Source organism: Colobus angolensis, unplaced genomic scaffold, assembly GCF_000951035.1.
Source record: "Colobus angolensis palliatus isolate OR3802 unplaced genomic scaffold, Cang.pa_1.0 Scaffold41, whole genome shotgun sequence".
NCBI lineage: Eukaryota > Metazoa > Chordata > Mammalia > Primates > Cercopithecidae > Colobus > Colobus angolensis.
The window spans coordinates 4,946,734-4,960,422 of record NW_012117488.1 but is presented as its reverse complement, the minus strand read 5'-3'; the positions used below and the strand labels follow the sequence as shown (position 1 = coordinate 4,960,422).

The 13,689-nt window shown below is 35.2% G+C and overlaps 1 protein-coding gene and 1 long non-coding RNA gene across 2 annotated transcripts in view; one reads left to right on the top strand and one right to left on the bottom strand.

The window, feature by feature from the left end:
• The window catches only part of LOC105521776, a 75,309-nt gene that overhangs the window by 52,165 nt on the left and 9,455 nt on the right, over positions 1 to 13,689 (bottom strand). The window lies entirely within an intron of this gene.
• LOC105521777 (epithelial chloride channel protein-like) overlaps positions 4,934 to 13,689 on the top strand; it is a 23,172-nt gene continuing 14,416 nt past the window's right edge. The window contains exons 1-6 of the mRNA XM_011956087.1: positions 4,934 to 5,092; positions 6,233 to 6,373; positions 6,583 to 6,730; positions 7,440 to 7,548; positions 9,498 to 9,678; positions 13,176 to 13,403. Coding sequence (XP_011811477.1) covers positions 4,934 to 5,092; positions 6,233 to 6,373; positions 6,583 to 6,730; positions 7,440 to 7,548; positions 9,498 to 9,678; positions 13,176 to 13,403 — 966 coding nt within the window. The remainder of the gene's footprint in view (positions 5,093 to 6,232; positions 6,374 to 6,582; positions 6,731 to 7,439; positions 7,549 to 9,497; positions 9,679 to 13,175; positions 13,404 to 13,689) is intronic.

Genomic DNA, 13,689 nt, shown 5'->3' with positions numbered 1-13,689 from the left:
GGAGAAGATTCTGGCTTTACCTGGAACTGAGTTAATTTAGAGAGTCAAGCTAAATACAGAGGTAGAGGAAGGAGCAGGAGAAGACCCTCTCTAGGTCCCCTGGAGAGCCGTTTCTGCCTTGTCCACAGAGGTCCTTGGAGAGGGCTGTCAGAGGTACTGGAAAAAGACCACAAGGAGAAAGAAATCTCTAGCTGAACTTCGTAACAATTCCAACCAAACACAAAGTCTCCTGGCCAGAATTCTGGGGAGGGCATGAATCCAGTGTGCAGACTCCTCAGGTGGGAAGGCACAAAAGTTCTGCTTACTTTCACACATGGGAGGCTAGTAACCTGGGGCAAGTTCTCAGCCCTGCTCTTCCACTGCCTGGAAACAGACTTGGTGTCTTTTGGGGGCCTGGGGGCACAATGGAAGTGAGACGAGCCTTCTGGGTTGCTTGGGAGCTGGGTGAAGCCTGTGATGCTGGATTTCCCCTACTTCTCTGACAACCTGAATGACACAGCAGAGGCAGCCATAATCCTCCTGGGAACATTATTCCATTGACCTGGGAACCACAACTCCATTCCCCACATCAGCCGCAGCAAGAGCCACCCAAGGAGAGTCTGAGCTTAGACACACCTAGCTCTGCCCCCACCTGATGGTCCTTCCCTACTCACCCTGGTAGCTGAAGACATCAGCATTCTATGAAGCCAGTATCTTCCTAATACCAAAACCAAGAAAGAACATGACCAAAAAAGGAAACTACAGATCAATATCTCTGATGAACATAGATGCAAAAATCCTTAACAAAATACTAGCTAACTGAATCCAACAACATATCGAAAAGATAATCCACCATGATCAAGTGGGTTTCATACCAGGGATACAGGGATGGTTTAATATACACAAGTCAATAAATGTGATACGCCACATAAACAGAATTGAAAACAAAAATCACATGATTACTCAATAGACACAGAAAAAACATTTGACAAAATTCAGCATCCCTTTATGATTAAACTTTCAGCAAAATCAGCATACAAGGGGCATACCTCAATGTAATAAAAGCCATCTATGACAAACCCACAGCCAACATAGTACTGAATGGGGAAAAGTTGAATTCACTCCCTCTGAGAACTGGAACAAGACAAGGATGCCCACTCTCACCACTTCTATTCATATCGTAGCCAGAGCAATCAGACAGAAGAAAGAAATAAAGGGCATCCAAATCAGTAAAGAGGAAGTCAAACAGTTGCTGTTTGCTGATGATGTGATTGTAGACCTAGAAAACCCTGAAGACTCCTCCAAAAAGCTCCTAAAACTGATAAAAGAATTCAGCAAACTTCCAGGAAACAAAGTTAATGTACACAAATCAGTAGCTGTCCTATACACCAACAGTGACCAAGCTGAGAATCAAATCAATAACTAAACCCCTTTACAATGGCTTCAAAAAAATAAAATAAAATACTTAGAAATATACGTAACCAAGGAGGTGAAAGACCTCTACAACAAAAAGTACAAAACACTGCTGAAAGAAATCATAAATGACACAAACAAATGGAAACACATCCCATGCTCATGGATGGGTAGAATCAATATTGTGAAAATAACTGTACTGCCAAAAGCAATCTACAAATTCAATGCAATTTCCATCAAAATACCACCATCATTTTTCACAGAACTAGAAAAAACAATTCTGAAATTCACACGGAACAAAAAAGAGCCCACATAGCCAAAGCAAGACTAAGCAAAAAGGACAAATCTGAAGACATCACATTACCTGATTTCAAGCTATACTATAAGACCATAATCACCCAAACAGCATGGTACTGGTATAAAAATAGGCACATAGACCAATGGAACAGAATAAAGAACCCAGAAATAAACCCAAATACTTACAACCAACTAATCTTCAACAAAGCAAACAAAAACATAAAGTGGAGAAAGGATACCCTTTTCAATAAATGGTGCTGTGATAACTGGAAAGCCAGATGTAGGAGAATGAAACTGGATCCTCATCTCTCATCTTATATAAACATCAACTCAAGATGGATCAAGGACTTAAATCTAAGACCTGAAACTATAAAAATTCTAGAAGATGACATCAGAAAAACTCTTTTAGACATTGGCTTAGGCAAGGATTTCATGACAAGGAACCCAAAAGCAAGTGCAATAAACACAAAGATAAATAGCTGGGACTTAATTAAACTAAAGAACTTTTGCACGGCAAAAAGAACAGTCAGCAGAGTAAACAGACAACCCACAGAGTGGGAGAAAATCTTCACTATCTATCCATCCGACAAAGGACTACTATCCAGAATCTACAATGAACTCAAACAAATTAGCAAGAAAAAAAAATCCCATCAAAAACTGTGCTAAGGACATGAATAAACAATTCTCAAAAGATACATAAATGGACAACAAACATGAAAAACTGCTCAGCATCACTAATGATCAGGGAGATGCAAATCAAAACCGAAATATGATACTACCTTACTCTCCCACAAGAATGACCATAATCAAAAATAAAAAAATAATAGATGTGGGCATGGATGTGATTAAAATGAAACACTTCTACACTGCTGGTGGGAATGTAAACTAGTACCACCACTGGTACTAGTTTTGTAAACTAGTACAAAACAGTGTGGAGATTCCTTTAAAAATTAACAGTAGAACTACCATTTGATCCAGCAATCCCACTACTGGGTATCTACCCAGAGGAAAAAAGTCATTATATGAAAAAGATACTTGCACACACGTTTACAGCAGCACAATTCGCAATTGCAAAAATGTGAAACCAACCCAAATACCCATCCATCAACGAGTAGATAAAGAAAATGTGGCATAGATATATGATGTAATACGACTCAGCCATAAAAAAAGGAATGAATTAATGGCATTTGCAGCAACCCTGATGGGATTGGAGGCTATTAATTCTAAGTAAAGTAACTCAGGAATAGAAATCCAAACATCGTATGTTCTCACTCATAAGTGGGAGCTAAGCTATGAGGATGCAAAGGCATAGGAATGACACAATGGACTTTGGGGACACAGGGGGAAAGGGTGGGAAGGGGGTGAGGGATAAAAGACTACAAATTGGGTTCAGCATATACCGCTTGGGTAATGGGTGCACCAAAACCTCACAAATCACCACTCAAGAACTTACTCATGTAACCAACTACCACGTGTTCCCCAAAAACCTATGGAAATAAAAAACTTTTTTAAAACAAAAACTGTTACCCAACTTTTGGCTTCCTGGCACTGTGTTTGTAGCTGTCTTACAGAATTTTTTCTTACTTCATCTTCTATTTTAATTTTTTGTATTCTAATCAAATCCATGTAACAAATCGTCAAGTTCTTTGGAAGCAGTGACTGTGTTTTACTCATTTCAGTACTCTCTAAAGAGCAGAGCACTGGGCCTGGCACATAGAAGCACTCATATATTTTTCATATGAATTATAAGGAATAAGGAAAAGAAAAAAATAAATTTATTGAGGTTTATGTACCAGCACTTATAATGGGTGCTTTCCCACAGGTTATTTCATTTAACGTTCAAAACATTTCTTCTAGATAGCTATTACTGTCCCCATATAACAGTTAATGAAATTGAGATTGATAGGTTACACTCAGAAAAAAATAATCTCTTTCTTCCAAAGAAGAGTTTACAATCTAGTAGGGAAATATACTATGTATATTAATAATAACAAATGCTATACAGGTAGTATATAAATATACTGGTTCAAACAAGTACAAAGGAAGTAAGATTACTTTTAGTGCAAATGATTTGGGAAGATTTTATAGGTGAGGCCACACTAAACTGAACCAACAAGGATAGGATACTGTGAATAGATGGAGATAGTCAAGAGCATTTTTTGAAAGGTTATAGTTTCATTCTGACAGTTTTTCCTCTAACCAGTTCTCAGGCAAGCTCAGGCAAGTTCATTCCCCTGTTAAACACTGGAAGACTATATTTAAAAGTTTTATAAAATAACAATGAAAACATAGAATTTAATTGGCAAAAATTTACAGCAAGCTTTGTATTCATAATATAATATATAATATTTAATAATAATGGATACTATGTCTTGAATGCTTATTAGGTGACAGAAGTCTTTTATGGAGTACTTTCCATGGATTATCTCATTTAATTCTTCCAACATTCCATAATTAGTCTGATATCACAGAAAAGAAATAAGCCTTAAAAAGAGCTACATAACTCTTAAAAAGAATACCTTGATTGTCGAGTGACCAAGGCAAGAGTCAGGTTTACATGTATCTGACTGCGGAGCCAGCTCACAATGCTGAGTACAACTCTTCCAAGCTAAGGAAGATTTGCATTCAATCCAAAAAAGAAAGCTTAATTGAAGCATATTAAGTATCAGTTACACATGTATGTAAAACATTCAATGCTATTTGAAAACTGAAATAAATATACAACTAATTATTGCAAAAGATAAAAATAAAATTCCCTTTAGCTATTCCCAACCACTGTGCTTATATTACTCCCATAAAGAGTGAATATAAACCCTTAATCCACTGCCACTCCTACTCCAATCCCTTTATTCTTTTTTTAAACCAGGCCTTTTAATCTACTGTTTCCTGGTTCTTTTCATTAGAGTTCCTCATCCCTCCAGATTGTGCTTCTTTATAAACAAATACCATCTCTAATACTATTTGATGGTGATTATGATGACAATTATGATCTCCCACCATTATGATGACTACACAATCTAAAAGAATTACTCAATCAAATGAATATTAATGCCTCAGCTGTCTTAGAAAGTATGATAAATGTGTTCAGCATAATCCCTATTGCTACTTAGCAACTCCAAGATATTTTAGTAATTTACTATACTAATTTTATGCAAATATTTTGGTCTTGATGCAAATCCCTGAGTGAAGCAGATACATAAATGCCCTTTGTACATTTCCAAAAGGTTTGTTGCAACGTGCAAAAATGGTGTTCAGTCTGAAGGTGATTCTCTTCCTATCCTTGCTTCTCTTGCCTGTATTGAAAAGCTCGCAGGTAACTTTAAATAACAATGGATATGATGGCATTGTCATTGCAATTAATCCGAGTGTACCAGAAGATGAAAAACTCATTCAAAACATAAAGGTAAGGGAAAAATTTATTATCCACATATTTTTATTTCAATAAGTATTTTCAACTCTTGGTGCATAGGTATTCATTGAGTGATAACTTTCCAAAATTGCTTCAACAGCATTTATCATTTATATAGCATTTATCTAAACTGTCAGATTAATACCTGCTTAGTTTAAATGTGTTTTATTATATGTTAATACTATTGGCCATTCCCCAATGAATTATTAAAAGGCTGAACTAATATTTTTTTTCAACTAGTTAAGCTAACAGAAAGACATTACAGCAAGTAGAAAATTATTCTCAAATTTTATCTTCATAAAGTTACTTTTATAAAGTTTAGCTGACTAATCTACACTTAAGCCCTAGAGTTTTATCTTATACATTTTTTCAGTTGTTCACACTTGTTCAAACTCTGGAACAGTAAAAAGTCATATGTATCTTAAAGAAAAAATGACACATTTTTAATGGATGTACCTTCTTTATTTGCATTATTCAGTATAATAAAAAACACTTTATACTTATCACTTTAATATATACTGTCTTCTTTGATCCTCCCAATATCTCCATGAGGAATTCAAAAACAAGAATTATTACCTTTGCATCAATGAAGTGATTTGTAAAAATCTCACTATAAGTGCCAAAACTGGGATCTGAAGCCAATGAAACCTATGTATTTCTATTTTCATTTCTACTTGGTAAAACTTTGCCTTTTATGAAAACACTCCATATGAGAAGATAACTAAAAATAAATCTAGCAAATTTTTTTTTCAATTGACATCAGTTACAATAATCTACCAAACTTTAAACTCCCAATTTATCTAAACAACCAGAAGCAACTCTGTTTGATCAAATAAACAACTTTACCAACAGGCTCCCAGTCTTAATCACCTTGACATCTCACCCAGCACCCTAATTTCCATCTCCAACCCATATGCTGAATGCAGGTAAAAAAATTTAAAAGGTGGTTTTGAGCATGTGAAAATAAGGAGTTTATACACTGAAGAACTATAGAAAACTTCAATGTATTTTTCAGTTAGTTTTCCCAAAATGTTCAGGGGAAAAGGCTTAGATTTGCTTCATCTAGTTATATATGTACTGTTATATTCATTTCACTGTGAAATTATTACCACAAGGTATTTTAAATTTTGTCAGGAAATGGTAACTGAAGCATCTGCTTACCTGTTTCATGCCACCAAACGAAGAGTTTATTTCAGGAATGTAAGCATTTTAATTCCAATGACCTGGAAATCAAAATCTGAGTACTTAATCCCAAAACAAGAATCATATGACCAGGTAGGCTATTTCATCTAACTCCTAAACTGCTTTTTTCCTCCTGTGCCTTTTAAAACTTAATATCTGTAATTGTTTAATAATTACTAATCACTAATTTAGCAATTAGTAATATAACTTTTCTTAATGTATGTGAAAAAAGTCCTATTTTCTAAAATCTCTTGTTTCCATTGCCCTTGGAATTTGTTTTTGTTTATTCTTTTGCTTTTTAGGCGGATGTCTTAGTTGCTGATCCTAACCTGAAATACGGAGATGATCCCTATACACTTCAATATGGACAATGTGGAGATAAAGGACAATATATACATTTTACTCCAAACTTCTTGTTGACTAATAATTTGCCTACTTATGGGCCTCGAGGTAGAGATATCTAAAATGTACTTCTGTTCTTATTTCTACTGGTGGAAAAAAAAACACTATTTTAATGATATTTTTTAAAAAAATTTGAAGAAGCCAGGCACAGTGGCTGACACTTGTCATCCCAGCAACTTAGGAGGCTGAGGTGGGAGGATCACTTGAGCCCAAGAGATAGAGACCAGCCTGGACAACAGAGTGAGCCTTCAGTCTCTAAAAAACTAAAAGTAAATTTTAAAAACTAGCCGGGCATGATAGTGCATACCTGTAGTCCCAGCTACTTAAGAGGCTGACACAGGAGGATCACTTGAGGCTAGGAGCTTGAGGCTGCAGTGAGCTATGATCATGCCGCTGCACTCTAGTCTGGGCAACAGAGCAAGAGCAAGATCCCATCGCTTAAGAAAACAAAACTAAGAAGAGAAAAATAGGTAGTAAATAATACCTTTACTTGAAAATATGCTAGTTATGTTCCTAATTATATTTCTTTGTGTGTGTGTCTGTGTGTGCATGTGTGTGTGTGTGTGTGTGTGTGTTTAATAACAAAATGCGTTGTTTATTGGCACCAACTCATTTCAACTTTTTTGGCCTAATAAAAGGCATCAATTTCTGGAGTACCTTGACTCAATTAGGTTGGGGAGAGATTTAAGAGAAATATAAGGAAACTGTCTTACAATATTGTAACTATAAATGTATAAGTGGCAGTATTCTCTCACAGGTAGAGTATTTGTCCATGAGTGGGCCCATCTCCGGTGGGGAGTATTTGATGAGTATAATGTGGACCAGCCATTCTATATTTCCAGAAGAAACACTATTGAAGCAACAAGGTATCATTGTATTGAGCAAACCTGTTTTCAAAATGTTTTGCTTATGACTCTTTAATTTTCTATGCTAGGCAAACAAAGGCTATCTCAGGTAACTACCTGAGAATGTTCAAACAGTTCATTGCAATATCCAACCTGCCCCATCATGTATGCCACCAATTAATTCTAGAGATCCCACCTTGGCATCAAGATGAATCAAAAACAGGAAATAATTTCAGTATACACAGGGACTGTGCTGTAACATGCTATGGGCAGAGGAGAAAGGAAAAAGCTGTAGCCTAAATCCCAACATATCCGAGAATAGGTATTCAACCCTACCCACTCTTTCGCTACACTTGATTCATCACTTTTTAAGGTAAATCTGTTTCACTGAAATCAGTTAGGCTGCTAGAGCTTCTTTGTAAATATCGTCTTATACTTTTCATTTAATCTTGATCTTAAAGAAAAAGTACTTTTCATAAGGATAAGGTAGTAATTTGATTTTTTAAAAATATAACTCTAAGTGCTGCAGGCACTATTACAAATAGATGTTTAAACTTAGTTAAAAATATCAAGCATATAGAGTATTTAAAGAATATTGAAGAACAATGGAAGTTAATGTAATAGGAAATAAGTCTTCGCGATGAAAAATGTATTCGAGGAAAGAGGGGTAATGGAAAAACGCCTCTCGTCATCTCCAATGTGTTGTTCGTTTGATCTCCACTGAGCTGCCTGCAGTTTTTCACACAGACTGGGCTCCTCTCAGTGCAGGACACTCATTTCTTTCAACCTCATCCCACACAACTCCTCACTTACTCAAATAATGTCTGTTCATCCTTTAAGATTCCGTTTAAATATTTCTTACTTAAATGTCTTTCCTCTCCCCCCATTTGGGATTAAATTCCCTTAAGAATGCTCCCACAGCATGTATGGGCTTCTCTCACACATATGTCGCTGGGCAGTAATTGTCTATACAGTTTTATTCTCCCCATTAGACTTTAACATTCTTAAGAACTGTGCATTTTTTTAATCCTCTGGTCTTGGACCTGGTGTAAAGTAAAAGCTAAACAAAGAATGTATCAAACAACAAATTTTTTATAAATTCATGAAAAATAAATGAGTTTCCTTATAATCAGTCATAAAAATAGATACATTAGTAAAAACAAGTATCTAAAACATTTGTTGAGCTCCTACTGTGTGTCAGGCACTTTCAAGCAGTGAAGTCTCATCATATGTAAGTTTAATTTTCAGGCTTACTCAAGAACTAATCCTCTGGGAAATATGACTCACCATGTCCCTAAATTCTTGCAGTACAAATTCATTAAAATTGATTAATGTCATGAAGTTTAACATTAACACAGAATGGTAGGATATCCTGCATATAAACAGAAACTTAGAATCCTGTCCCTGTACCCTGCCCCCTATTCTCTGCCAGGGACTGGACAATTATTTTTACCATAAGGACCAAATGGCTTGAAGGCATAAGTCTTTTCATGCAGGGTTTAGTTTTATTTCTTCCACCAGTTTAGTGAAGTGGTTCTCAAAATATAGATTACAAAATGCTATAAACACAAAACTGTGAATACCACATATGGAAATTGAAAAGGATTTTAAGCATAATATTGACTTTCCCTTTCCTCTTAATAAGCAATTCCGCTGTACCTTTTAACTCATCTAATCTTTACAACATCCCTCTGATTAGGAATTATCATCTTTAGCTCAAAGTCACAAGGATAATAGATTTATTGATCACAATGACCAATGCATGTTTAATAAATATGAACTGACAACATTGTTTCTGTTGAAATTGATTACAAATTGAGGTAGAATATTGTGCCTATTTCTGTCAAAATGTCATGTTTAGTACATGATCCATGGCAGTTGTCACTGAAGGAAAAATTTTAGGATGTTGGTCTTCATTCATGATTTGCCAAGTCTTCATATACATATATAATCTAATTCTTTCCTCATAGATGCTCCACTCATATTACTGGTGTTAACATGGTTTTGCACGAATGCAAGGGCGGTAGCTGTATAGAACGACCATGCAGACGTAACCCAAAGACGGGGCTGTATGAAGCAAAATGTACATTTATCCCAAACAGATCCCAGACTGCCAAGGAATCCATTATGTTTATGCAAAATCTTGATTCTGTAAGTACCTTTTTTCCAGTCTCTCAAAGGAATCCATGGGAAAAAAAAAATTAATTAGAGAAGCTGGATTTTCTACTGTGAAATTATGGGTACCAATAGAAAGTCAGAAAATTACTCAGGCAATTAATTAGAGGTCATTTTCTCTAGCATATATCAAGGTGTCTCTGGAAATTACCCTATCTTGTCTTATTAACCTATTTCTTTTATTCAAATGTAGCACTGTAGCCTTCTCACTGGAGTCACACAATAAATTCTTAGAATACATCTCTTCCCTCATTGACTTCTGTGGACTTCTGTATAGAGTTACAATCTTACTTTTAACTTGTTTTCTAAGTGTTAGCCATACTACTTTTCTAAAGTAATTTATAATGTAGCTTTGAAAAGGATTGACAGTTTAGATTTTCCATTACCTTCACACTAAAGCATGCCAAGCTATTGCAAAGTGGTATTGTGAAAATACATAGGGCTCTTCCTCCACTGAACAGACTTAAGAAAAAAAAAAAAAATCACAATTACCAATGTGTCTAACCAATTAAATAATAACACACCACAAAAAAGTTGAAAACTAACATTTGACCTGAAATATCTGGTTTAAACATGTAAAGCTTAGTGCATAAGAATAGGTACCTTGGAGTCTTGGAGTCAGAGCTGATACCGAAACCCAGTCTGTCATTTTAAAGCTATGTCCACTGTGGGCAAACTGCTAAATCTGAGATTTAGTTCTCTTATCTTTTATATAGGAATTATAATACCTACTTCACATAGTCATTCATGTTGGGTTTACAAGAGCTAATGTAAAGTATTATCATAGTGTTTAGCACAAGTTGAATGCAATATAAACTTTAAATTTTTAATTTTTAAAATGTGTTAAATATCTGAAAAATAACCAGTTGTTTCTTCCCATGGATAAGCTTAATCTTAATTAATCCAAACATATTGTACTTACCTAATGAACATTTCTAAACATATAAAAATAGTTTAAAATATGAAATATATGAAACTTATCAAAAACAACAAATCAAAACACAAGTATACTACCTCTAAATAGTGGCACTAACTTACTTCAAAGAAGCAAATTTTTACATACCAAATTTCCACAGGTATATGCCATATACCTTTATAAACCTCTGTATTTGTTGGTAGTGATTGGTGTTTTCATATACCAATACCAAAACAGTTCTATAGACAGAAGTTTGTAAAGGCCTAGTATCTCTGATAAAATTTAAAATTCCTTTGGACCTTTGGGCATTAATGATAAAAGGCTTGACTACATTTGACACATGAGTCAGGAACGTTCCCTTTTATCTGCTAAATCTGGAGCAATGCATACAAATAGATATCAAATCATGTGACAGAAGAGGATAACTACAATACTGTATGTACTGCCTGATCCATACTATAAATTCCAAAAGCATTTGACTATCAGGAGATAACTCACGCTGCCTACATGGTACATAAATAATAATGAAGAAGATTGTGGAGCTGAAATATGGAGGGCAACTAATTATACAAGACATGGCCCAGAGATAAAATGGTTACATTTCCAGAATAACACTAACTTCTAATTATCATAACATAAATACATTGCATAGTATCTGTACCGAGGGCATGAATTCAGAGCTAGGAAAAATATGATCTAATATGTTGAATAGTCAACTCCATGATTTTGTTTCCTTATTATTTATGATTCTTACTTCATGCCTAGTATTTACTGCATTAAGAACTGGGAACACAGATATAATTAAAGATGACAGTTCTTGAGAAACTCAGTTTAGGGAGAAAGAGATATGATAAAATAAGTATATATTATTAAGTGGGAAGACACATACAGATATGACCCAAGTGTTATGAAGCAGTAACCATTGCCAACTGCAAGTCAGAAAACAGTTTCCGAAGAGTGAGTTTTGAGCTGGGATTTGAGAAAAGTGAGTATGTATTTGCCAAAGTGAGAAGGGGAAGAGTATTCTACACAAAGAAACAGATTTACAAAAGCAAAGAGTGGAGTAAGGCAGGGATGCTGTTCATGATTCTGGAAGCTCAGCATTGCCTAAATTATTTTCATCATGGTCGTTAAGATTTTAACGTTTATTAGAACAATTTCCTGGCAGATAACAGTAAAAGAACTTGAGAAAGTGGTGCTTTTTGTGATTTGCACGAAATTACCATTTGGGTTAGCAAAGACCCTAATGAAAGTTTCTGACATATTTTAAGGATATAAAGAAATCCAGTATGGTAGAGGCAAAGAATACATGGTGAGTAAGAAGCAGGAAATGAGGTTGAAACAAAAAATGGGGACATACAGTGCTAAGGTGTTTGAGTTTTATCCTCTCAGTTTTAGACTAGTGATGTGATAAGTTTAATTATTTCAGGAAGGTAATCCTACTAATTAATTGTAAAGGATGAGATAGAGTGAGCTGATAGTGGAGGCAAGGGGTACCAGTTGGAAGGCCATGGCAACAGTTAGGTAAGAGGCCCAAATAAAGGCACTGGCAGTGGTAGGGGAAAGAGGAACCAGGTTTGATAGGCATTTCATACCAGCAAGACTTGGTTATGAATCACTGCTTTGATTGCAAACTACATTTTTCTCCCATCCAATATAACTCCATTTGGGAAATGTATCAGCTATATCAGAAACAAAACAAACTTATAAAACTTAGATAAAAGGTATTCAAATGTAATAATTTAGTTCTTCTAATTCTGAGCTTACATCTGGATATTTTACATTGGGAGGGCATTAAAATAATGAAATGACACTACTAAAAATATTTCTTGTAAGCTGAGGCTCATCTTGCGTAGCAAGATGAATTCCTTCTTGAAGACCACATTTTTCCAAGTTACTACGTTTTCAATACTTAAAACATTTTCACAGATTCTACAGTAATGAAATATTCATTGGCAGAACTACTGGATACAATTCACCACTTGCCTCTAAAAGACAAATAATTACATTTCCTCATTTTCTCCCTATACTTTCATTCCTTTTTCAGGAGTATTACTTCGTGTCAAAATTTGCCAGAGCCAGTAGCGATCCGGGTTGTAGAATAGCTGTCCTCAAGTTTTTTGATCAACTATGATGATATGGAACATATCTAGACAATTAAAGAAGACCATTTTCTCTATACCATTTTTAGGAGGTAGCTAGAAATTATCACAAGCCCTGCCCCTTTTTCCTCAAACTTAATTCAAGGCTTGAGCTCCCCCAAAGTTTAGAAGGGAAAGTAAAAAGTTAACATAAGCAGTCGTGCCAGCTGCCACAATCCCCACTGATGTTTCTATCTATAGCCAAAAGAATCACCAAAAATCTTTACCAGTATATATTGATAGCTTTACCTTGCTTCTGTTCCATTCAAGTATGCAAATGGATGTCAGAATGTTAGATTATAAAGTAGTTTTTAACAGGAGATAAAATCTGTGGAGGATATGTATGACAGATAACTACATATTTGATGCCTCACAAGTTATTGTAATCTTGTCTTCTAATTGATTTTTTTTTCCAGGTGACTGAATTTTGTACTGAAAAAACACACAATAAAGAAGCTCCAAACCTACAGAACAAAATGTGCAATCACAGAAGCACATGGGATGTAATCATGAGCTCTGAAGATTTTCAGCATTTATCGCCCATGACAGAAATAAATTCACCACCTCGTCCTACATTTTCATTGCTCAAGTCCAAGCAGCGTGTAGTCTGTTTGGTACTTGATAAATCTGGAAGCATGTATAGAGTAAGATAGTTTTTGGTTAACTGTCTAAAATTATTTAAGTATTTAAGCTACTAGAAATATAAGTAGTAAGTATTTAAGCTGACGGAAATATAATCTTAGGTTCAGTTCTAGTAACAAACATACATATGTATTTATGTTCTAATAAATTTTAGCACGTAATTTTATATAGATAAGTACTAGAAGACAATATGCCAACAGAAAAATGTAGGCTGGGTGCAGTGGCTCACACCTGTAATCCCAGCACTTTAGGAGGCCAAGGCTGGTGGATCACCTGAGGTCAGGAGTT